Source organism: Ictidomys tridecemlineatus, chromosome 1, assembly GCF_052094955.1.
Source record: "Ictidomys tridecemlineatus isolate mIctTri1 chromosome 1, mIctTri1.hap1, whole genome shotgun sequence".
Lineage (NCBI taxonomy): Eukaryota > Metazoa > Chordata > Mammalia > Rodentia > Sciuridae > Ictidomys > Ictidomys tridecemlineatus.
The window spans coordinates 178,767,679-178,792,958 of record NC_135477.1 but is presented as its reverse complement, the minus strand read 5'-3'; the positions used below and the strand labels follow the sequence as shown (position 1 = coordinate 178,792,958).

At 45.4% G+C, this 25,280-nt stretch overlaps 1 protein-coding gene across 4 annotated transcripts in view; it reads left to right on the top strand.

Annotated features, from left to right (window-relative positions):
- The window catches only part of Slit3 (slit guidance ligand 3), a 583,956-nt gene that overhangs the window by 364,848 nt on the left and 193,828 nt on the right, over positions 1-25,280 (top strand). For all 4 annotated transcript variants that reach the window (XM_078052276.1, XM_078052277.1, XM_078052275.1 and 1 more), the window contains exon 5: positions 11,740-11,811. In XM_078052276.1, coding sequence (XP_077908402.1) covers positions 11,740-11,811 — 72 coding nt within the window. The remainder of the gene's footprint in view (positions 1-11,739; positions 11,812-25,280) is intronic.

Sequence of the window (25,280 nt, the reverse complement as noted above, 5' to 3'; positions counted from 1 at the left end):
CTCCTCATCCCTTCTCTGTGTCCCTCTGCCTCCCACTATAGAGGTCGTTTCCTCTTTGCTGGGTCCAAGGGAGTGAACTGTATCTGTTACGAGAACAGTGGCCGCCGTCTCACGTCCTTCACTAATTAATTTCATCTTTGCAGTTCGCTGGGTTCTCCTAATTCTCCTGTCCCTTGTCTGGCGCCTTTCCAGCTAAGTGGCCAGGAGCGGGTCTGGGATTCAATATTAGTGTTAACTTCAAACTTGGTGTAAATCTATTGAACTGCATCTGTTTTTACATAAATAAGGCAGAGAACAACATCTATTCTCCTTCAGCCGATACAGGACCTCCACAGGTGTGAGTTATTAGCAATAACTGTAATTGCTTTGAATGGAACAATAAATAGTACAAGAGGTCATAATGAGAAATGTCCTCCCGTGGTATTAGCGTAGCTTAATGGGTTAAGCCACCATACACTTCATCCCATGCTGGGCTTCGGGAAGCAGCCTTGTCACTCAGGGTGCTGAGCTCTTGCTGAATTGCTTTCCTGTTTAGGTAGAAGATAATTTTGAGCCTTTCTAAAGCTGCATTGATTTTATCGGCAGATGGCCCCAGGATAGCATCTCACCTTCACCACGGAGGTTTCACTTGTTTAATGGGGTTCTGAAAAGTTACAAGAAAGAACAGGCAAGTACAAGCCACCCTTCCTGGCCTGCATTCTAAATCCTGGCCTCTGGACAGCGGCAGCCCGAGGCATAGCCCTCCCCACCCTGTCTCAGCCTCCTCCGAGTTCATCGCCTCCAGTAAAACAGAAGAGGCCACAGTCTGGTGGCCCCAGGGCTCTGTCCCTGAGTGGAAGGGAGGGGTCGCTAAGCCACAGCAGGAATGTGTTTAGGGCAAGGCAGGCAGGGAACCCAAAAAGTGTTCAAGGAAACCTTTCCCCTTCTCGGGCTGAACAGGCGAAGCTGCTGGGGACAGGAAGGAGTGTTGGCTTTCTCCCTCCTTGCCTCCTCTCTGCCTTGCATTTCCTGCCCATCCTTGGGAAGGCGCCAGGTCTTTTAGACAACTTGGCAGGAAGAAGTCAGATCAGTGTCGATTATCCCCAAGATGATCAGAATGTTCTGTGCGCCTATCATCCCCTCTAGAGTCCCCCGGGGGTCCACAGTGAAAGCATCTTTTCCATGCCTGGAGTTTCCTTATCCATGTCATCTTGGTCTCACAGGTGCCAGGACTCAGAAAGGGGAGAGGGGGACTCATTCTTGGAGGTGAAGCATTGCCAGGCACATGTCCCCTTTCTGGATTGAATTCATTTTCCAAATCTGTTGGACCCTTCCAGACAGGTTTCCACCGGGCCTCTGCCGTCTTCGGGGAGTCCTAGTCCTCCGTCTCCCTGGCCCGCCTTCCCAGTGCACCTGCCCATCTCCCCTCCAGCTCGGCTCGCTTCCCTTCTCAGCCGGAGCTTTTTCTGTGACTCTTTAGACTGCAAGCCTGCTCTAGTGACATTCCTTCTCACGCACGCAGGAGAGCTCTATGATCCCAAGGACAAACTGGAGTTGGGGAAAAGAAATGATCCCAGAGCTTGAGATTCACTCGTGATCATCCATGAATTCGGCAAGGGCATGAAATCATTTTCACTTTTTTAAATCCGTTCAGGAAATATATTTTAAATCATACACCAAGCCTCATGCTCAGCAGAACCCCTTGCCCACAAGAAGCCACTATTTAATGAGAGAGCCAGCAGAAAAGACCACCAACTTTAATCTTGACCTGCAGCAGGCACGAAGCTAACCCATGCAACCTCCCTGCTCCACACTCACTTTGTCCAGTGCTAAGTGGCAAGTTTGCCTTTAGCTCTCAGGGAAAGGAAAATTTACAGACTTTGCCCTATTACTGAGTTAAAAAGACCACATTTTACTCAAAGGTTCTTTCTCATCTCCCTCCCTGCCATTGACGAAATGGGCCCACATGGTACCTGGAAATATAAATTTACCAAAAAAAGAAAAAAAAATTAGAAACACAGTCCCCATCTTCTCATTTTTTGCTAATTATCTCCAGAACAGATCTTCACCTCCAGGGTACTGTGCCTCTGAACCTAGGCTAAGGGTCCACAAACTGAGGCAAACGAGGGGGCCCAGGGCAGCCATTAATCAGGAAGCAGGCCAAAGGCACACACTTCATTTCAGAGCAATTCAATAAATGCTCCCCCCACCCCCGCCACCTCCCCCTCGCTCACAAGGTTTCATCTCCTAATTGCAAAAGCTTTTTGGCATGGGAATGTCTCTGAGAAGAAGAGAGGACTCAATTTGGGCCATCTCTCCAAAGAAGACACAGGAACAAGGACGCTTCTCCAATTAATCAGCAAATGCCCAGCTCTGGCTTTCGGGCCAAAGGATCGATTTACATAAAGCTACTTCTCCAGATGAGTTTGCCTCCCCCTCTCCTCCCCCTCTCCTCCCCTGCCTTCCTCTTGTCCAGCCAGCATTAGATATGCTACTGGATTTTAGATTGACAGTTTCAGCTACGACAATCAAATTAGGGATGAAAGCCTCAGATGGCTGCAAGAGAGAGGGAGGAGGGGAGGGGAGGCTGGAGGCTCCCTCTCCCAGTGCCATTGGACAGACACATCACTTCAAACAAAGAGAAAAAACAAAACAGGGTCTCCATTCTTTGGAACCAGTTTAACTGCCCCCCTCCCCGCCACCCCGCCACCCCGCCACCCCGCCACCCCGCCAAGGTTGATACATTAAACCAGAAGATCCCATCGGGCCCAAAATTTGGCATGGCACTCTCTCAGACACATAATTATATGCTCATGATCAGATTTTCAGCACCAGATTTCTCCACACAATATAAAGACACCAAAATCATGGTTGTGTCCTTGATAGGTACACAGTGACAGGTGCATCATGGACTCTGGAGGCAGAGGCTGTAGTTGGAATCCCGCTCATGTTTCCTGAACCCCTGGGTGACACAGGGAAGCCTGGACCAGAACAGAAGGCATGATTGGGCTGCTAATGACAGCCCCCCAAACCCACCTAATGCAGCTGCCTTGTCACTAAATTGTGATAATCCCAGGGATTAGTGAGCTGTGGAGCAGCTCAGCCTCTGCACCCTTTGCTGGAGATGATCAGTCAATTATAATGCTATCTTGTGAACACAAAGAGCATTACTTGGAGTTACGTGGGATAATTAAATGAAGAAAGTTTCTGTTTGGCCTGGAAGCAGTGGTTAACCCTGCCAGCCCTGGCACAGTGGTGGTTTGGAAAGATTAAATCCTATGGTTGGAGGGAGCTTCTCTGCTCAAAGGAGGAAAGATGGCTAAATGGCTGGACTTTTGTGAGCTGTGGCTTGCTTCCCTGGAGTCATGGCCTTCAACCCCGGCTGACTCTCTTCCACATCTCCCGCTGACACAGCGAAACCCCTAAGCATCCTACCTTGTGCTCCCTTAGATGAGCTCCAACACCTGGAAACCTTCCCTTCTCTTGACATTGAGAGGCCACAGAGCTAGCCCTTATTCTAGCCCTGAACTGTGCGTCCAGCAGGTACTGGCCACATGTGGCTGTAATGAACCAGTACATTAATGGAACCAGTTACAATTACACGACTTTTGCTCTTCTAATACAAATAGCTTCCATTTATCAAGCTAAAAAAATAATAAAATAATTTCAACTATTTCTTTTTACCATTTTAATTTGGCTAATGGAGAATTGTAAATCGCATCTGTGGCCCATGTTATATATTTCTATGGGACTGTACAGTCCCAGAATTAGCAGATCTCCCCCTGTGGGGTGACAGCCTCCAACCCCTCACTGGATTTACAGATTAAATTCAACCCAAGTCTGATGTGTCCTGTTAATCAGATAAGGAATTATTTGGTTTCAATATTTTGGAAATAAATATAGATAGCTGGCCAGTATTCAGGTTCAGCTCGGCCCTGACTACTCATGATTGTCCACACTCAGCCCAATTTACTCATTCACTTTACCTGTATGTCCCTAAAGAATTTGAGATCTTAAGAACATCTGCTTATCAAGAGACACAAAGGATGCCCGTGCTGGAATCTAATGAGAGCAATCTAATAACCCTAACTCCTTTTGCATCTGTTTGCAGCCTTTCCTTCCTCCCTTTGGTCAGAAAGCTTCCTGGGAGCAAGCCTCTTTGCTCTGGTGTGCATCCCAGGTCACAGCTCCATATCTGTCTCTCAGTCTGGATGCTCAGTACTGTTCATCACCTGCTCTCCAGAATGGCCTCTCCAGGAAAACTGTAAGAAATCACTCATCTGTGAAACTTAACCAGGAATGTCCTAATTCTAGCCACCAGAGTCTCCCATACAGGGCTTGGTTTTCTTTGGCTATGCCTCTGGGATCCCAGGGGAAGCTTCAATCATCCATGATCTCTCACCCCTTCTAGGTCAGCCTTCAGACTGGGTCCCTGAGTGGCTTTGTAAAACACAGAGTCAATGTGGCTCTTTCCACTTCAGACCTCTCCTGCTATCCATCCTATAGGCATCTCGTCCAACACCAGCAGCTTCAATGAGACATGGAAGACCTTTGCATCTTGAGCTTAAGATTTTCCCTAAAATCCAACCTAAACATTTAAGGCAATAAGGTATGCATTTGTTAACTTCATGCTAATCACATGAAGTTAGTGATTTGTACTTATAGATTGCATTAGGTTCTAGAAAGCTCTTGCTTGTGCCTTCTCTGTAATGCCTGTCTAAGAAGTATAAGTTGCAGTTCAGAGAACTAAACTGATTCTCTCGAAGGCACCCAGCCTATTAAATACCAGAGTCAGGGTGTTAACATAGCACTACCCAAGACACTAATTATTCTACCCATAGTTCTCAAACTTGTTCAGACTTCATTCTACTGAGTGCATCCTCAGGAATCAGATTGCATAGATCTGGGATGGGTCCCAAGTATCTGTGATAGTTTTTTAATATAAAACTTTCACACATATTTAAAGTAAAGTTCAGATGATAAAGAAATCTTCATTTTATTCATCACCCAGCTCCAAAAACTATTGACTTATGACCCTTCTCATTTTATCTAGACTTTTACCCACTTCCCCTCTTTTAGTCTATTTTAAAGAAAAACTTAGACATCATCATTTATCCTTAATTTTCTCTGAGAGAGAGAGATCTAAGTGAATGGAAGCATAACTACAATACCATCCCCATACATAAATTAAAAAGCTTACAGGAGCCTTTATGTTTTTGAAGCATCATCTATAAATTCCAATCAGATGGGTCATGAACTTATTGTGAGAGGACTTCCCTAAACCATACCAGTTCTTTCCCCTTGCACCTCCTTCAGTTCCAGAGAGTGAACCCAGGATCACTTAACCACTGAGTCACACCCCCAGTCCTTTTTTATTGTTGTTATTGTTTTGAGACAGGATCTCACTAAGTTACCGAGGCTGGCCTTGAACTTGCAATCCTCCTGCCTTGGCCTCCCAAGTCACTGAGATTACAAGTGTATGCCACTGCTCTTGGCCCCAGTACTAAATACATCTTTATGCCATCCTGATTTTCTCAAATTGTCCTCCCAGAAAGACAAAGCCAAAGTACCTGACAAAATAAATCTGCACCCACTTGTCCTGGTTGAGCGTCTTTTCCTTTCTCTCCTATAAAAACTAGAAAGACTTTGGGACCCGAGTAGAACAAAACTGAAAAGCAATGTGTATTGAGCTACAGGATTTCTTCTTGTTGAAAGGAAAAAAGCAGTGAAATGTTGCTGTTGTTTCCAGAGGTGCCTGGGTGTTATTTTGTTTCTGTCATTGTGAGGCAGTCTGTTTCTCTGTAGCTGGAGTCTCCTAAGGATGAGCTGCAGGAGGGTGGATACTCCGTTGTGCTCACTTCTATACCATAACTCATGACGCGGCGGTCCATCTCTGTTGAGGGAAGTGAGAATGCGAGCTAGCAGATAATCCACCAGACCTGTGAGGGTGCAGCTAGGACAATTCTAATGAGCTTGCCAGAGAAGACAGAACAGAGGGCTCTTGTGTCTGCCTTTCGTTCAGTAACTTCAGTGTACGCTGCTGCAATGAAAGATTCAGAAGCAACTGGAGCAGTGGGAAATAATTGGGTTTTTCTTTTTGTTTGTGTCCCCATTGATATTTTGATTCTCTGGCTCCCTGAGATAGGTTGCAATTCTTTCAGAAATGATCCCGTTTACGCCATTGTTATCTCCCTCGGACAAAGGATACCATTGACTAGAAATCCAGCTGGAAGGGCCAGGGCTTCTTAGCTGGGATATATGCTTGGGGCTTATTTGATTTTGACAGTGACCCAACTGCAAACATATAATCTTGCTTATTAAGATAAATTGCCTGTAGACGAGATTTACCTAGTAAGATAAATCCTCCCCGAAGTCCACATTGTAAAATCCCCAGGGAATAATTTTGCTCCTGCATCTGTCCGTTCTGCTGTATAAAATCGTGTAAGCAAAACAGTATCTTTGCCTTTAATTCTTAGAGTAGAATGATGCGTCACAGAGTATGATATATTAGGAGCTGAGGTTCAGGGAGCAAAGCAAAGGATTCAGCTTTACGTAGGGGATAGTGTTGAGAATACAAGAAATTTTAGGTGTGTGGATTATTGTGAGAGATGGTTAAGTTCCTAAGTGAGTTTGGGTTGATATCGAATGCACCAATGGGCAGGTTTCCTCTTACTAGGCAGAAAATTTGAAAGTATACTCAGGCCAAAGAGAATCACAGTGGTAATCCACATCCTCATCCCTGATCCAATAATGCTTCCAAATAGCTTTTCATATCACCCCCTATTTTTGTTTGACTAATCAAGAGTTGATTTTTTTTTAATGTTACTATAAAGGCACCACTAATTTATCTCAGTTCAAAGGGGTCGGGAGGGAAGAGGAAGTGTAGACCTCATCAAATACCCATGGAGTTGTTCCAGTTTCATTGGAAGGTTAGCTCCTGTGTGGCCTCTTGTCCTTGCTTCTGGATGGACCATCTTTGGAGAGTAGTGCTTTAATTTGCTGAGAGCTTCCTGATTGAAGAGAGCTGCCTTGGAGCCATCTTCTGAATGCTCCTGCATCTGTGGGCTTTACTGTTGAAGTCTCATAGCTGGTACCCCTTCAATCTGTCCTTGGGTTGTTGACATGACCTCACCCAGCATTACGGTGGGCACGTAGAGCCTGGGAATTTGCATTTCTCTTGAGTAGTTCCCCATCCACACACTGTCTGAGGCAGGGCTCCGAGGGCCCAGCTTCCTTGCTCAGAGACAGAACTCTAGGCCTTGGACCAAGGCTGAGAACTCACCTGTTTTCACTTACTCCCTTTCATTCCCTGGTCTCTCCTGAGAGGCCTTCATTCATCAGTCATTTAAGGAGTCAGGCTCAGCGTTGCTTCTGAGAGAGCCCAGCCTGAGACCACCTTTTTCCTGAATCAATCTCTCTTATTTCATTTTCAAGAATCTAGAATCAAATGTGGTTACTACTTTCTGGATGGTACAGGAGGGAAACTTTAATTCCTCCCTCAGATTTCATGGAAATAGTACTGACAACGTTTATGTGTTTTATTGTTTAGAGTTGGAAGCATGTGTCCCGGGGTAGTTGATAAAGGACATTTCCAGCAGTGTAAACGCATGGCTCACTGGAGGAAAATTCTGAGACGTACACACACATTTGTTGAAGGCTTCTCATGTTCCAGTCTCTGGGCCACATGCTTTACGTGTGTGGATGCATTTGGTTCTGACAATTAACTGATGAAGCTGGTAAAATTAATAATCCCATTGTAAATATGGGAAAACTGAGTCATGCTGTATTTTAGCAACTTGTGCAAGCATGCAGCTGATAAGTAACTCTATACACTTTAGAAACAAGAATTCCCCAAATTTCTGGGAGTTCCCAAATCTTATTTTGTAGCTTGGTAATAATTTGGGATCAACATTGAAGAGAAAAACCTCCACAATGACTGCCATTTAATTCACATGAGCCTCCCTGGTGGCATGAATGTGATCAGAGTTAGTGTTTTGTCCCCACTGGAGCAAAGAGGAGAGCAGCCCAAGAACAAAGCATCCCTGACATTGCAAGGAGGCCCAGGAAGACTTACAAAAGCGCCACTGGAACTAGACAACCTTTCAATCCATTTATCAAAGTGTCTGCACTTCCCATTTCAAGGTAGATGAAGCAATAATAAATTTGTGAAGAAAGTTAATCTGTGTCCAAAGCATTTTAGTAAATTAAAAAGGTGGGGGAAGGGAGGGCTTCCTGGAAGCGGGATGTATTGGTTCTTGCCAACTCCTATTTGACTTACTGTCTCCTTAATAAGTCCTCTTTGGTCTTGTGTTTTTGGATGGAATAATCAGTCAGTTAATCATTTTCCGGAAGCTGGAAAATGCACTTTAGCTAATGCAGTTCTTTCCTTTCAGACCCCTAATTATTTAAAAAGGCATCTGGGTCCATGGTACCACTTCCCAACCAAGAAAGCTTTCCCCGGCTGCCATCTTTCTTTATGTCCCCAGAAAAAAACAGCACACTTTGCCTCCCTCCCACCGCCCTACTCCAACCTTGTACCTTTCCAATGTAAAAAAAGATTTTTTTTTTTTTTAAAGGATCCGCTCTGGTCACTTCCAAGCATTTCTGTGAGCTGCTTGTCTGATGAAGGGTACTTCCCAACAATCAATTGGCCGGAAATAGGCTCTTAGGCATTATGGATAGATTTTGTTGTTTTTATTTGAGTGTCAGCCGGAAAATGGTGGCTCTTGTGTCTCTTGTGTCTCTCAAGAATCATACTTAACAATAGCTCTAAGCTCTGGCATCATGCTGAGATAAACACACTATTAGGAACCCTCACAAAGGCCTTGCGATAATTGTGAAGGGATAGTTACCCGAAAATGAAGCACACAGCCCTGAACCCTCCTCCACGCCCCATCAGTAACACCATTAAAGTTGTCAGTTTGTCAGCCCACTGGAGGTATTTATGAAATCAATATACAATCCCGCAGATGCATGGCAGCAGGATTGTTAGCTGGAGAAGGGAAGCTCAATGGAAAATAAAATTAATGAAATTTACAAGCAGATTGTCACGGGGAACAGATAAATTCCCTACTGTTTCCCTCAGTCGGGGCAGGGGAAAAGCAACAGTAAAGAGGAAGAAAGCAAACCATGCCTTAAACTGGGCTCAAGTCAGAGCAAGGCTGAGTATATTTGCAGAAAGAACACAGCGACCAGAAACCAAAGCAGCTGCCCCACCCAAGCACAGGATTTTGCCTGAATGACGTATAGGATACCTCCCGTGAATACCGTCATATTTTTCTGTTTAAATATGGCTCTCCTATCTTCATCCTGCCACATTGCAAACCAGAACTTTTGTAGAGCTGCTGCTTCTTCTGGTGTGTTTCAGGGTGGGATGCCTTCTATTCGAAACGGCTTAATGCATTACTGGGATACATGCCCTTGTTCCAGCTTCCAGCCACGGTCAAGGCTGACAATTCTAAACATTCTCCTGTTTGTTTCCCTTGCCCCTGATTTCCCTCATCAGCTATTTGTCAGATGTGTGAGCAGAGCTCATCTTCCAGAACCACCAAAGATAACAGCCAAGCCCAGGAGGGTGGCAGGCAGGGGCTTAGTGGCCTGTAAACCAGCTTTTGCTTGCCAGAAAAGACGGGGCCCACTGTGGCTGCTGCAGGCTCCCGTGCAGCCCAGATGCCTGGTAGAAATTGCATTAGTTGGATGACAGGACCTGGGCCCCTTCTCCAGAAGCTGATGGAGAGCAGCCGAGTGGCCTGGGTGACACTGCCTGACCTCTGCTGTCATCATGGGCTTTGTTCAGTGCCCTGACTCCAGGCTGGAGCCCTGCTCATTGAATCAGGCCTGGTTGGGGGAGCCGGCAAGGGGGCTCATTGTGCATCTAAATTTACTTACATCAGTTGCAGACAGAGGAAACTGCATTTGGATGGGGGGCACCTTGTTATGCAGCCCTGGAAACCTGTAGGACTCACAGCGCAATCTGACACCTGCAACCTGCTCCAGGTCTGAGTCTTGTTTTGGGGGGAGCAACAGACCTTCCCAATCTCTAGCATTCTGAGTTGTGGCTGTTGCTTAGAGCACATTTAGCTTTCTCAGCAGGCGAGAGCAAGAAGTAGAAGCCTCTCTTCTACTTTCTGTTTTTCCTCCTCCCTCTTGCACACTGTTTAGACAGACAGCCCATGTTTTAGTTAGGGTGGTTGTCTGACCTCTCCTTTTAAACATACAGGGAGCCATCCATAACTTTTGACTGGGAGCTCTTAAAAAATCAGTATGTGAGCATCTGTTTGAACAATCTGTCTATAGGTCAATTCAACAAGGATGTGTGTACCCTGCATGCCAAAGCTGGACAAGTGTCCCTGAGTGTATGGGCAGAGAAATTTATCCCAGTGTTTCTTTAAATGGCAAGTAAATCAAATCAATGCCAGCGAAACAATTTGGGATCATATAGCCATCCATACAATTGGGATGTTATATAACCTTTAAAAATGTTGGCATTGATGTACTGGGACAGATGTTCTCAATATAGTAAGTAAAAAATAGTTTATAATAGACTGTATATTATGAGGTGAAATTCATACATATTACTCCTAATTGGTAGCAGTGGTTATGTCTCAGTGGTTAATTTTTTGGCCTTAATATTTGAGGGTTTTTCTGTGTGTTCTTTTCAAACTAAAGCTATGTATATGTATGTAGACACACACACACACACACACACACACACACACCTTTTATGTCTGAAGAACACACACAGAGCTGATTGTGTACTTAGTGCCGTCTCTGCGCACGCGTCCTTCCACACCATCCTCTTTGGAGATGCTCCTGCGGCTGTGATGGTGCAGAACTAGCCTTGCTTGTCGCACAGAGTGTTCTGCAGAGTGGCTCGTGTGCCCTGGAGGCCTGATGGGTCTTTACAGATTGATCACTTGCTGAGATCCAAGTGGGCTTGAAGTCCAAATGAAAACAAGTGCACGTGCTTGGTCGAGCAAGAAAAATAAAACCAGAAAGCAAAACCAAACAGCTCTCATCATCTGTTGTTTGGAAAGGAAACTCAGGCTTCAGGGCTGCTTAAACCCCCAGAAAAGACTTGGCTTTGAACCAGCTGCAGGACCCTCACCCTATCCCTTGCCTTCCTCAAAACAACATGTCGGTGCTGCTTAATGCTAGACAAAGTGCTGGGGTACCCCTATTTTTGGAACAGTTTGTAGAAATGCAATTTAAACTCATCACACTTGTCACTAAGAGCCAGAAGGCCTCCGGGGGTCTGTGGGACTCTAGAATATGCTGAAGTGGTCATTCCCATCAGAAAATCAGATGGCCAGACTCTGTTCCCATCCCAGATGACAAAAGCAGAGAGCCTGGACGTCAAAGGACAGCCTGAGAGACAGGAGATTGAGTGGTGCTGACCTCGCAGTGGGGGAGGGATGCTTTGGGGAAAGGGAGGCACAGAGGTCTTCTCTGGGAGGTGGCAAAACAGAGAATTGGGTGTGGAGCGGCAACAAATAGCCCAGAATCTTGGCTCGTGGCCTGGAGGTGCGAGACCACCCACAGCGCCCGCCCTGGAGGCAGCTGCTGGCCTGGTAACCATTTCAGCAAAGGCCATGCTAGCACAACAATGTGAATGCTTGTAGGGCCTGGGCCTGAGACTAAACAGTCCCCAAACACCTCTGACCCACCAGGAGGCAGCCTCTGGGAGTTTTTGTTATCGTAATGAGATGCAGAGAAAGCAGCCTGGCTCTTTAACTGGTCTCCTCTTCTCCTCTTGTTTAGAGATCTGAGTGAAAACCAGATCCAGGGGATCCCGCGGAAGGCGTTCCGGGGCATCGCTGACGTGAAGAATCTGTAAGTGCTATTTTTGTTGCTTTGCTGCAGATGTGGTTCACACGGGCTCCCTGGCCAGGATGAGGGAGAGAGAAGGGACAGGAGGGTGGTTTGGACATCTTCAGAGATTGAGGGCCCTGTGTAAGTGTTTTCCACAACAGCTTCACAAAGCCCTGCGCTTCCTGGCCATTCCACAAGCATTGGAATCCCACACCTGGGTCAGAGCCTCACATCACACAAGCTGGACGGCCTTGGTGCAAGTCATTATCAACTTCTGTAAAATAGGGACCATAGTGTGGATGTTGTATGCACTAAGAAAATGTTTTTAAATAAAAAGGAAATGATTCATTCTTAGTAAGTATTGAGTAAACTGGAGCTTTGATGATGATAATGATGATGATGATGATGATGATGATGATGATGATGATGATGAAGATCTCTTATAATCAGTCCTAAGAGAGACTCCTGGGACTTACATCCCAGGACCTTGGGGAAATGTAGCCAAATCCATTTCCTTTATGCTAGATTTTTGCTTGCTTTTTACTTTTTATTTTAAAATCATCATTGATTGACAGGATTTTTTTTTAAAAAGAAATAGGGCCCAGATCCATGTGCCAATTCCCCAGTGGTGACACCTTACAAACCAGGAGCCAACAGCAACACCAGGAAATTGGTGTTGGTGCCATCCACAGACTCACCGTCAGACTTCCCAGGTACCCACACTTAAGCTCACACATGCACTTGTTTGTGTGCACATGGATGACTTAAGTGTGGGTAGCTGTGTGCAGTTTGATCTCAGGTAGAGTTGTCCTGCCATCACCAAGGTCAAGTTCCATCTCTGAACTCACCAAATAATCCTGATCCTTTCCTATTTGACCCCAGGCTTTGCTCTTATCAGTGACTCCTGGGCCCTTACTTCACATGGTGTGTGCCTTCTGAACTCTATATACACCTATGCCCATGGGCTGGGGACATGTTTTTGGAAAGGGCCACAGAAGACAGTCTGGTTTGACTGAGGAAGCCAGTCTGCCCTCCAGCCTCAAATTCAATTTGAGAAGTATTGAAGGAGATAGGAAGAAAGGAGGGAGAAAAGAGACAGAAAGAAAGAGAGAGAGAGAGAGAGAAAGAGAGAGAGAGAGAGAGAGAGAAAGAGAGAGAGAGAGAGAGAGAGAGAGAGAGAGAGAGAGAGAGAGAGAGAACCTACTTTAACTGTCACTTTTCCCTATAACAAATGGAGGGGCTTGAGTTTCCTGGCACACCCCAGGGAAGTTGATGATGGCTTCCAGATGCGTGTTATCTGTCTCCCCCCTGGCTGAGCCTCAGCGGAAAGCTTTTGGTGTTTAACGTGCAAAGAACACAGGGGGCAGAGGCATCTGTGAGAGTGGAGGGACAGGGAGGCAGAGAGGACTTCGAAGAGGCACTGGGACAGAGGCTGCCTGCTGCGTCCACTAGGAGTGTTTGCTAAAGAGCAGGAGAGGGTGGGACAGGCACAGCCACACAGCCATGAGCCCCTTTGCAGGACAGGTGTAGCCTCACTTAAGAAATAACTTCTGGGCTACAGTGTGGCTCAGGGGTAGAGTGCTTGTCTATCATGCTTAAGGCCCAGGATTTAATCCTGGGTGCTGCAAAAAAAAGGGCTGGGGGTCAGGGAGGGTGGAAGAAGGAAGGAACTTCTTAACTTTCTTCCACCTCCTCTTGAAAAGAAGACACAAACCAAACCTAATAAATAAATAATGATAGACACTTTCTCAGCCAGAGGTGGTACTTTTAACATTTCAAAGCGGGGCTGGGGATGTGGCTCAAGCGGTAGCGCGCTGGCATGCGTGCGGCCCGGGTTCGATCCTCAGCACCACATACAAACAAAGATGTTGTGTCTGCCGAGAACTAAAAAATAAATATTAAAAAAATTCTCTCTCTCTCTCTCTCTCTCTCTCTCTCTCTCTCTCTCTCTCTCCTCTCTCACTCTCTCTTTAAAAAAAAAAAACATTTCAAAGCATTTTTCCAACATTTCATTCCTTAGATTTTAGGAACTTAAGAGTGAACAAATGAATCAAAACCAATATATTGTGTTAATCAGCATCCCAGAACTTCAGGGCAGGAGAAAATAGAAGCCCAGAGAGGGGCAGTGACTATCTCAAGGTCAACTGTCACCTGGCTTCCTAATGATTGAGCCCCAAATGAATGTATTATATATATAAAGATCTGAGTCTGGAGGATGGAGCACTAGGCAAACGCTCAACCACTGAGCTACATCAACAGTCCATGGCACTGATATTAAATGGATCGGTTATAAACCAGGCCTAATGTAATGATGTAGAAGCGTGGCCATATAGTTACGAATTACATTTTTGATTCTCAAGAAAGTGATTAAATCCCACAGTGATTATTAATTGTTGTTCATGTTTATTGGGCTTTGTGTTTTTATTATTGAGAGTTTACAAGAGTTGTTTTAACTCTTATAATGTCTTTAACCATGCAAAGGCCTTAGAGGTGAAAGGTTCGAAATGCCTAAGTTACCCCAGCATGTGGCGTCAGGCCCACCTTCTAGAAAGAAGTGTACGCAAATACAGTTTGAGTAGCCCTTTTCCTAAATGCCTGGACCAGAAGTGTGGAATATTTGCATATACAGGAGATATTGTAGGGATGGAATCCAAGTTCTAACACAATTCTTTTTTGCTTCATATCCACTTTATGCACTTAGCCTGAAGCTGTTTTTATACCATGTTTTTAATAATTCTGTGCATGAAACAGTTTCCCCGTGTGGACTTTTCCATTTGTGGTGTCCTCTCCGTGCTCAAAAGGTTGGGTTTTTGACTTAGGACTGTTCAGCCTTTATTTATTTCTGAAGAGCCTGAGCTCAGCAGGAGTCGGCTTCTGTTTTGTTCATACCCAGAACCAGCACGTGGTCCTGGGGGAAGAAGGAGTGTAGTAAACCCGCTGCTCAGAGGCAGAATCAACTTGCCAAACTAAGGGCTGTTGAACGCTTTGTGCTCCTAAGCAGTCGGCGACGCACTTGTGGGGCAGAACCCCTGAGACCCCAGAAGCATAATTCTTGTTCTCTGGGGACAGATAGGATAACCGGGGACAAGAAATAAGTCCACCCAAGAGAAAGTTCAGTAAAATACCAGTCAACAAGAAAACACAAATGAGTTCCTGTGTACAACCAGAGGCTGTCAGAGAAGAAAAATAGCTTTTGGCAATGTGGCTACGAGGTGGGGGATGGTTTGGGCTTCTGTATGAATTATACCTGTTCTAGGTGCTAAGTCTGTGACCTTTGTCATATGACACTTCTAGCCTAGGTTTCAACCATTGTAACATAAGGACGAGAATTGGACCTACCTCCCAGGATTTTTGTTAAGGTTAATGAAATAATGCATATGGAACAACTCATAAAGGCAGAACAGTAGGTGACGAGGTTAGAGGGGTGGTAGCCAGACAGTGGTGCCTTGCCTGCAAGGAGGCACAAGCACCAAAAATGGCCGGCTTCTGACCCAGAGTAGGTCAAGGCAAAAACCATTCTGAAAGAGGAACCAAGGACAGGAGGAAGTGGCGAAGGAAGGGCTGGGGCAGGAGATGAAGGTATGGTGAGCTGGGAAGAGAGCAGTCAGAAGTCAAGAAAGGAGGAATCCAAAGCAAGCCACCCGTGGGGACCAAGCCAGCTGAACTTGGTGACAGAGGGTTTCTAGAGGCAGGAGCAAAAGAAGTATCAAATTAGAGTTCCAGGCTCCGAGAGTCAGGGCACGGTGGCAAGTCTCAGAGACATTCATCCACACACCCATCAAAATATCGTCTGAGCACCTGCTGAATGCCATTTCTGGGGAAAATGAAGATAATGATCTGTGCAGATGTGTGAGCCCTGTCTTCTTGGAGCTGCCCTCCTCAGAGGCTGAAAGGCTCTGGGGAGAGCCAGCCTTGGAGGATCAGGAGTTGGGTTGTAATAGTGCTGAGTATGAGTGATGTCCAGTCTCAGGGGCAGTGAAGACAGAGCCCCTTCTGTGTTTTAGGATACTCGTGGATCTGCCCATCCTCTCTTGTTTCTGCTAGTTGAAGGAACATGCTATAACCCCCTACGTCTCTGGACCCCAGCTTTCCTGGTTTTACTAAACATGAGGGAGTTAGACTAAATAGCCCTATTGCCCTAAGAGAAAATGTCATGTGGGTAATCAGAGATGTAGGATTGGAGCTGAGAGTACATTTGTGGAGGGTTAGCACCCAGTGGAAGTGATAATGAATTGTAGATTTAAATGCACCTGGGGGCTGGGTGCGGAGCTCAATGGTAGAGAGTTGTGATTAGCGTGTGCAAGGTCCTGGGTTCAGTTCCCAGCACCACACTCACACAAAACAGATGCTTTGTAGAAATTAAGTTAGTATAAAACCTGTTAAAGAAATATGTGTCCATCATCCATGTGGAGGGTGTCTACCTTGCAAGTAATCAATAGCAAGTTTTAAATCTCAGGGGTGTACATCCTTGCCCTCTTCTGAAAACCAAGCCCCCAGCCTTTCCCATCACATTGTGTGAGCTCAGGGGATATAATTCAGCTCAGAGTTGCCTTCCCTGACCCTCTAAGGCAGCCCCTACCTCCACTGTCTTCCTTCCCTACCCCACGACCCAGTGATATTTCTTTACCTGTTACCTTAAGTAAAATAGGAGTGGAAGATAAATTCTTGGAGTACATTATCAGGCTTCAAACTAAATGATATGTGAAATGACAGCTGATTAAGCCTATTCATGACACCATATACTTTATGATGAGGAGAAAATCAAAGATTGTCTATTTTTGAAAAATAATTCAAAATGTAGTGTTGACATGAATTGTCTTTGCTTGCTCTGACATTTCCCTTTAAGAAGAAAGGGACTGCAATACCCCCATTTTCCAGATGGTAAAATTAAGTGTCCTGGGCTTCCCACCCAGCCAGCCATTGGTGACACACCCAGCATCTTGTGGACTCTAGCCAGATACTTCTGTCTGCTCAGATTCCCCCCCACGCCAGCCAGGGGGAAATGCTGCTGGAGGCTGGAGCCCCACTCACCTGAGCAAGCAGCCAAGTGTGTGACTTACCAAATCCAGAAGAAGGGATGCAGGGTGTCTGACACCCGTGGAACTGGGAGCCATTAGTGTGCCACTGGTGCTCAAGGGAGCTGGCGCCATGCCCCCTCCCAGGCAGTGGAAGGAAGCCCTTAATTGCTTCCTGCTTCTCCAGAGAGAAGAAAGAGTAATTAGCCGGGGGTGCCACTCCACGCAATTACTGAAAGCTGGATTTATGGGCTGGTCCCATTCTCTGCTGCCTGTCTGGAAGCACAAGGGGTGCTATATTTAAAAAGAGACAGGCAGTTATCTGAACAAATTGATCTGGAGAAAGACCCACAGAGGGACTGACCTGTGGACCGGCATGCACCATGCCAGTATTAAATGCCTACTATATGCAAATACTGAGCTAGTCCTGCCGGATATGGGAGAAAGAGAAATCTCGACCAGAAAGATATAGAGATAGGACAGAAAGAAAGGAATCAGAAAAAAAGGGAAATGATGACAAGCCACCATCCAACGGAGCGTAATAAGAAAAAGACAAAAACCAGTATAAATTGTGTTTTTTTTTTTAAGTCCCCTTGTCCTGTCTTTCTGAGCAGTTATGTTTTCCTCTGTTTTTCGGTTTCTATTTGCGAGGACTCTGTAGGACATGCATTCCAGAAGGGAAAATCAATAGCCCCTGTCTCTGCCAGCTAGCAGAATTTGGAATTGACGGCTGCAAAACAAAGCCAGGCGGGCGGCCTTTGTGTTCTCTCTTAGTCTGTGCTTCGCACTGCCCGCGTCTGCCCTCCCGCTTTCCTGAGATTAATGAGGGCTGTCTCCGCCCCAGTGAGCAGGCGGTCATCTTGTGTGAGGGGAGGGACCCCAGCGCCCATTCACTAGTAGCATCTTCGCCTGCTAGTCCAAATGCAGCCCTTGTCTAGAATGGCATCCACGCTCCTAGTGCCCCACCAGGTGCTACATGATCTGGGTCCTATCTGGCTCATCTCATGCTTCCTGTGTACACATTCATTCCCTGAAGGCCCTGAGCTCCTTCCTGCCACAGGACCTTTGCACTTGTGGGTCCCTTTGCATAGGATGCTATACAATTTCAGCCCTCCACACCATCAGCTCTTTCTGATCTTTGGGGACTCAGCTCAGAGTTGCCTTCCCTGACCCATCTAAGGTAGCCCCCACCTCCACGGCCCTCTTTTTCTACCCCATGACCCAGTGATATTTCTTCAAAGCAATCATCACCCTTTGAAATTATCTTGTTCCTTTATTTATCAACTCATCTGTGTATGTCACACAGAGATTTTGCCTGTTTGGGTCACTGGCTGATGTCTGCCATGCCCAAACTGTTCATGGCAGAGAGGAAGGATGACTAAAGCCACATCAAAGGAACGAATCTGTTCGTTCACTCCACAAGCACTTGCTGAAGCCTGTTACCCAGCAGCAATTACATGCAATTGCTAAAATGTCTCATATGAAAGTAATATTATAGGAAGGGTAAGACCCTACAGTCCAGCAAGAAGGCAGACTGATAAACCAATAGTTGCAGAACATGGGCCAGGGATCCAATGGAGGTAAGGACAAGGACATGGGAAAGCCCAAGGAGACACATCTGATTCTGGCTTCACTTAGAAAATGGTAACGGGCTTTTGAAGGATGAGTTCATACAGGCAAAAGGCATTCCCAGCAAAAGGGAAAGCTTGTGAAAAGTCAGCAAGATTTGCAAAGGGACAGAGGTATGTGAAAGGGTTGATGCTTCTCAGAGCTCGGGGCTGGAGCACACCCAGCAGTTTGAGGCAGTAAAGAGAGATGAGGCAGAGAGCTGAGGGAGGACCTTGAAGACCATGATCTGGGGAGCACGGGGGGATCCACAGAAGGGCTTTTAACAGAGAAGGGACACAATGGGATCACCATTCAAGATAGACAGCTCCAGCAACAGCGGGGAGAGGGCATTGCCCAGAGGAGACAGTGACGCTGGGGCAGGGATAAGGAGACTGTGCGGCTGATCAGGAATCCTGGGGGTCAGGATCAGGCAGAGAAAGTGGGCCCAAGAGGCAGGGTCCAAATGCAGAGGCATGAGGGCTAACTGGGGAGTTGAGAGGGGTGGTTGAACTGAGTGCCTGAGGTGGGCTTCTGTGCAAGTCACCTCTATGGACTCTGACGGGCATGGGAATGTGCCCAGCTCTCCTCATGAAAGGAGGCTGCAGCTTAAAGTGGGACTGGGGAATTCCACCTGGGCAAGGCAGGACAACCCTGCTCCACCACCTTCCTAGGGCAGTGAGCGGCCCGGGCTTTTCTGCTCTGCAATCCTGGCTGAGCCCGTCAGGTCCAGAACTGCTGCTAGGGGAAGTTGCACTGGACTCCAGTTGGCTAAGACTATCCAAACAAGCCGCCTAAAGGAAGGGATAGCAGATGCCTTCCTTCCTCTCTCCCTCTCCTCTCTCCCTCTCTCCCTCTCTCCCTATCTCCCTTCCTTCCTTTCTTCCATTTTTCTATTCTTTCTTCCATAAATCATCTTGAGCTGTTACTCTTGCCAGGCCCAAAGCTAGTCCTGGAAATAAAAAAAAAAAATGATTAAGATACAGCCCATGCTCTTAAGATTTCTTTTTTTCTTTTTCTTTCTTTTTTTTTTTTTTTTTTTGTCAAAAAGGGAGAGGAACAAATACATGAAGAGCATTTGATCTGCATGCCCCTAGAGTGCTCTTCTCCAGCTGCCCTGTGGCCAGTGGGCTAAGTGCTCAATAAATACCAGTTGATTTGTTAAAGATTTGGACACAGGGGGCTTATGAGATATTTGCCATTGACTGAGATTTTTAGCTCCAAAGAGAAATGAAAAGGGCTTAAGGTGAGAGGAGATGGATATTACTGTGGCAATCACACTCAGAGACTCTAGTAACTGTTGATGTTCTGAAATGAGAAAAAAAAAAAAAGAGAGAGAGAGAAGAAACAGGTAAATTAGACTCCATCAGACCGGCAGAGATATGGGAGGCTGTGGTAAGTGCCCCATTCCAGAAGTTGTACCTGGGCTGGGAAGTTGCATGGGTGACAAGCATTCCTTCCAGGCCACAATTATACTGTTGCATAGACTTTATTGGTGGTCCTCTGTTGGGCTTCGAGTATTTCCCCCAACACTCCATCCTACATTATAACTGTCTTCATCTGCAAGCTGTACAAAGGGGGAGGCCAGGCTGCCTTGTCCAGTGTTTGATGTTCAAGAAGTAGTCCTGTGCCTGGCCTCTAGTAGGTGCTCAATGAATAATGAAAGACAAATGGATGAACAAATACCTTTCAAAAGAAAGAGACACTCACATTTAGAGGACGCCAAAGCCCTGAATGAGGAAGATGATTATATCACAGGAGCCAAGAATAAAATCAAGGCATCAAGAATAAGCCTTTGTGTTTTCTAAGATAATGGAGACTGTTATTCTTGATCCAGCATTAAAATTTATTATCTGGGACAATTTTATTGGCAAACCAATTTTTTAAAAATGCATGACAGATATTTAACCCCTCTGAGCACAAAATCCCCAGGAAGCAAAGTTGTTAAAACAAGTATCATGGCTCTGGGACCCTTAGGTTGGACACAGGGAGCTTATGGGATATTTGCCATTGTCTGGGATTTTATCTGAGATATTTAGCTCTAAAGAGAAATGAAAATGGCTTAAGAAGAAAGGAAATGAGTATTACTGTGGAGATCACACTCAGAGACTCTAGTAACTACTGATGTCCTCATTCTTTATCTTATTGGGGTCAATTGAGGACAGTGATTTTAAAGTATAAGTTTTAGGTCAGATCTGGGCTTTTTGTTTGTTTGTTTTTTAGTTCCAGTTTGGCTTCTGACTATCTGTGTGACTAGACAATTTTCCTAACTACTCTGAACCTTGCTCTCTTAATGTATAAAATGGGGAAAATACTAGAAAGGACTCAAACAGAGAAATTATGAATTCAACATTTGTACAATACGCTATTGTTTTCAAAAAGCCTTCCTACATACTGTTTAATTACCCCAGCAACTTTGCAGATCATTAGAGAGAAGCTTATTCTTCTCTAGACATTAAAGGGGAAATTGAGATCCAAAGAAATTCAGGAACTGTCTCAAGGAGAGGGAGTGGGTCATGTGGACTCTCTCAGGATCCCTCAGCCCGGACTCCAAGTTGGTGCTTTTCTGAGTGGTTAGCTGGGAAATCTGAGATTCGGGAGGGTGGAGCACAGTTTGAAGGAAGCAGCAGATGCAGCTCAATGGGGAGAATTAGAAGGTGGTTTTGCCTTCCAGCTCCAGCTAAGACCCGAGGCACAAGCAAACAGGCTCTGTCACAGCCCAAGAAGGATTTCTGAGACCATCAAGATTGTCCAGAAGTGTGACCCTCCTGGTTTGGTTTCTAATGAAAAGTCTACTCTCTAGAGCAGCTTCAGGTTTCCAGAAGAATAGGGAGGAAAGTACAGGGCATTCATGATGCCCACAACTCCACAGTGCTGTACCCAGGCATATTCTCCCACTAGTAACCCCTCATGGGGGTGACAATTGTTGTGATCTCTGACTTAATATGGGGTCATTATTAACTGACACCCATTAAGGCTCATCCTTCATGTCGCATGTTCTGCGGGTTTGGGTTAAATGTACAGTGACGCATAGCCATCATTACGGCACAATCTTACTGCCCTAAAACTCCCATGTTCCGCCTATTGATGCTTCTCCATTTCTGAGCCCAAAAGTATAAGCTTTCAAATGAGCAGATAAAGCTCTTCATTTTTTCAAAATAGCTTACATTTATTCAGTTTTTCAGAGTATTAAAAACTAGTGAGATCCTGACTCAATGGTTAAGTATCTCTGAGTTCCCTGATACAAAAAAAAAAAAAAAAAACTAGAGTCTTAGGGGCTGGGGGTATGGCTTGGTGGTAGAGCATGTGCCTAACATGTGCTAGGCCCTGGGTTCCATCCCCAGCATAAAACAAAAAGTTTTCTTTTTAATTCTTTGGGAGATGATAAACGATATCCCCAGTAATTGCCATAGAGCAAGTCAGCAGGACCAGAGCCAGTTTCCCAGCCCCACATAAGGTACGAGCATTAGCATCTATCTTGCAGAGACTTATGGTCCACAGCACCTGCCCAGGCCTGGATCCTGCTGTCTGTGCAGGTGGGAAGGAGTGATGGATCATAACCAAGCACCAGTCTCCAGAGTGGAATCCTGGTTCCTACCACCAGTGTGATCCTAAGCAAGGTCACACCTCTCCTTGTCTCAGTTTCTCCATGTTAAGTAGAAATAATATCACCCTCCTCATACTATTATAAAAAATACTCATCTTCAGTGCTGCTTTGATTCCATCTGAGAGCATTAAATCAGCTCAAGTTGTCATATCTAACAGGCCAAATTTTCTCTTACTTGACAGATACAAAGAAAAAGGTTATGTTGACAGTGTTCTGCTCTAAAATAACCCTAACTTTAAAATATATGTGTATATACATCATCTATCCTTCTCTTATTTATTTCAGCAAAGATAACTTGTTCTCCTTTATGGGTTATAATGAACCAAGCATATAATAAGTCAGAGGAAAATAGGAGGTACACTCTCCACCCACTCTGACCCCTCACCCTGTTCCCTCTAAGACACAGAGAGTACTAAAAAAAAAAAACCAAACAAACAAACAAAAAAAACAGGAGTGCTGTTCAGAGACAGCTCTGCCATTAACTACTGCCTTCCCATGGAAGGCTGAATTATGGCCCCCAAAATGCCCACATCCTAATGCTGGGATGTTTGATTCTATATCCTCTGCAACAAAAGGCACTATGCAGATGTGATTAGATTAAGGATCTGGAAATGGATAGATCATCTGGGGTTATTCAGGTGGACACAGTGTCTTAAGAAAGGTCTTTATCAAAGAAAAGACTTGTTCTGGAAGCAGAGAGAAGGCCATGTGACACAGGGACTTATGGTCCACAGCACCTGCCCAGGCCTACCTGGATAGTCCCTAATCTGTTAGGAGCTTCCAGAAGGAACACAGTCTAGCCCACACCTTGACATTAGCCCACTGAAACCAGCCAGGGCTTCCATCCTCCTGGACTCTAATAAATTCATGTTGTTTTAAACCACCATATTTCTGGTAATTTGTTGCAGCAACTGTGGCAAACCAATACTAGTGCCACCTCAGCTGTCACTTAACCTCTTGGTCTCAGTTTCCTCATCTATTAAAATAAATCATTGGCATATGATCAGCAGATTTCAAATTGTACTCTAAGAAACTCTACCATTTTAAGAGACTGCAAATAAGATGTCACTTTTCAATAATGATAAAGATCTAAATTATCTCTTTAGACATTAGCATTCAACGTTGAGATTTTGTGCAACAAAGAACATAGTGAGAAAAAATAAATAAAAGGCTTGAAAATCACTAGACTGGATAGATAATCTTCCAGGTCTGTTTAGATGGTAGAGTTTGATGATTCTTTGAGATCATCTTCCAGGAGGGAAGAACAGAGAGGAGCTAGGCCTTGGCAGTGAGATAAAACTCAAGAACGGCACCACAAATCCAGACCAGGTAGGGGCTGCAGAAAAGAGTATCAGAATTATGCCCAACTGGTCACCAAGCTGGACTTGTAGCGGGGTTGAAGGGCTGGGCTGGGCTGGGCTCACTGAGCAAAGTTGGATGTTACCTGAGAGGTGATTTTCTAGAATGGGCTGAGAGCTTCAGTCTCCCAAGGATTGGTTCACGATTCTGCAGCAGGGCTGAGTCCATCAGTGTTCCTGCCCACCCTCCCTTCCTGCTTTAGCCCTGAATAAACTGTTCTGCATCTGAAGGAAATGACTAGGAGAATTCTCCCAAGCTCTGGTGCATAAAGCTTGCTCAGCCAGGGATCAAAAAATATTTGCTGTGTGAATAAAGAAGCTGTTTGTACAGGCTGTGGGGTTGGTGCTCAAAGCGTGCATTCTGGGCCCTGATAATGCCCGGGTGCATGCAGGTATTTTATGGAGAAGGCTGGTTGTATCAGAAGTGACAGATCCACGTGCACAGCTGGGGCCATGCCAGAGCAAAGCACTTCCCTATCTGCCACAAGTGCTCAGCTCTGTAAATGGGTGTGTTACAATGTGTCCATTTACATCCAGGGCTATTATTTGCCATTGTAACCTTTTTTAAAGCTGTCTCTGTGACCAGTCCCCAGGTGCAAGTGCATAAAACTGGATCACTTCTAAATGCCAGTGTTCTTGGATACTGTGTCTGCAGGAAAACTACCTGGGCAAACAAATAAGTCATCAGTGGCTGAGGTTTCATTTACCCAGTGCAGGGTCTAACAGGAGGCTCAAGATTGTGCAGCTAGTTAGTATTCGGTTATGAAAGTGGCACTCCTTTCATAGAGACATTTCTTGAGCTCAGGGATGGTATATGTGCCTGAGATTTCTATGAAAGCCCATAACGTCGGTAAGAGTGCCCACATCTCCTCCCTGTCCCCCACTCAGAATGAACAGAGGCTGCCTCAAGAAAGGAGTAGCCACCTTGAACAGAAGCACTCTGCTCCTAGGTGTAAGTCCTCACAGGGCCCTGACTAGGCACCAGACTCACCTCTCAGTGATTTCTATCTATTATCTCCTTTGATCACAGAAACATTGTGATTATTAACAGTTCACAGGTGGTAAAATGGAGACACATAAAAGTGAAGTGATTTTCCCAAGGTCACAGAGCTGGGATTTGAACTCAGAGAGCTAAAATCTGGAGTGTGTCACCTGAACCATTAGCTGTACTGTTTGAGGGCCCAGGTTAAATCTACAAGGGAAAGAAAGATAGTTAAAGAGGGAAGGGAAAAGAAGTGATTTTGCCTGGAAATACAGACTTCTAGTGTCTCTGGAAAAATCCAATGTGTTAGCACTGGATCCCTTGCCCAGGCCAGGGCTGAGTTGCAGCTTGGCTTCTGTCCCCTGCAGTGCTGTTTTACTTGTCCTGCAAACTTCTAGAGAGTTCCATTATCATCTACACTCATTTAAAGGAGACATTAGTTACCTTGTCCACCTTAGAAAGACTCCCAGTCTTTGGTGGAATAACCGGGGTTTCCTCTTTGTGTTTCACTAATTGGTGAATCCTGAGCCCTCTGCTTTCTCTCTCTTATTTTTCTTTCTTGGAAAAGATCAGAGAATTGGTTCTTACAAAGCCCTGACAAGGTATCAGACCCAGTTCTGGGTTAACCCTTACCTGAGCCATAATTTTAAGTGTAAAAGTTAAATGAGATGCCATGTGGGAAAAACTTAGCACACACTTGGCACAAAGTTGATGTTCAATAAATATTACCATTCTGCACCCCACACTCATGTATCCTGTCCCTTTCTTGATGCAATGAGAGGCTATCTATCTCACAGTGGAGATATTGGGGCTGGAGGAAAGGGAGAGTTTGGTGATTTGGATTGGTGGTCTTGGGAATTGCCTCTGATCTGATATGTCAAAGTTAAGCCCTTCAGTAAGGGCTTATAAACTCAGGTATCACA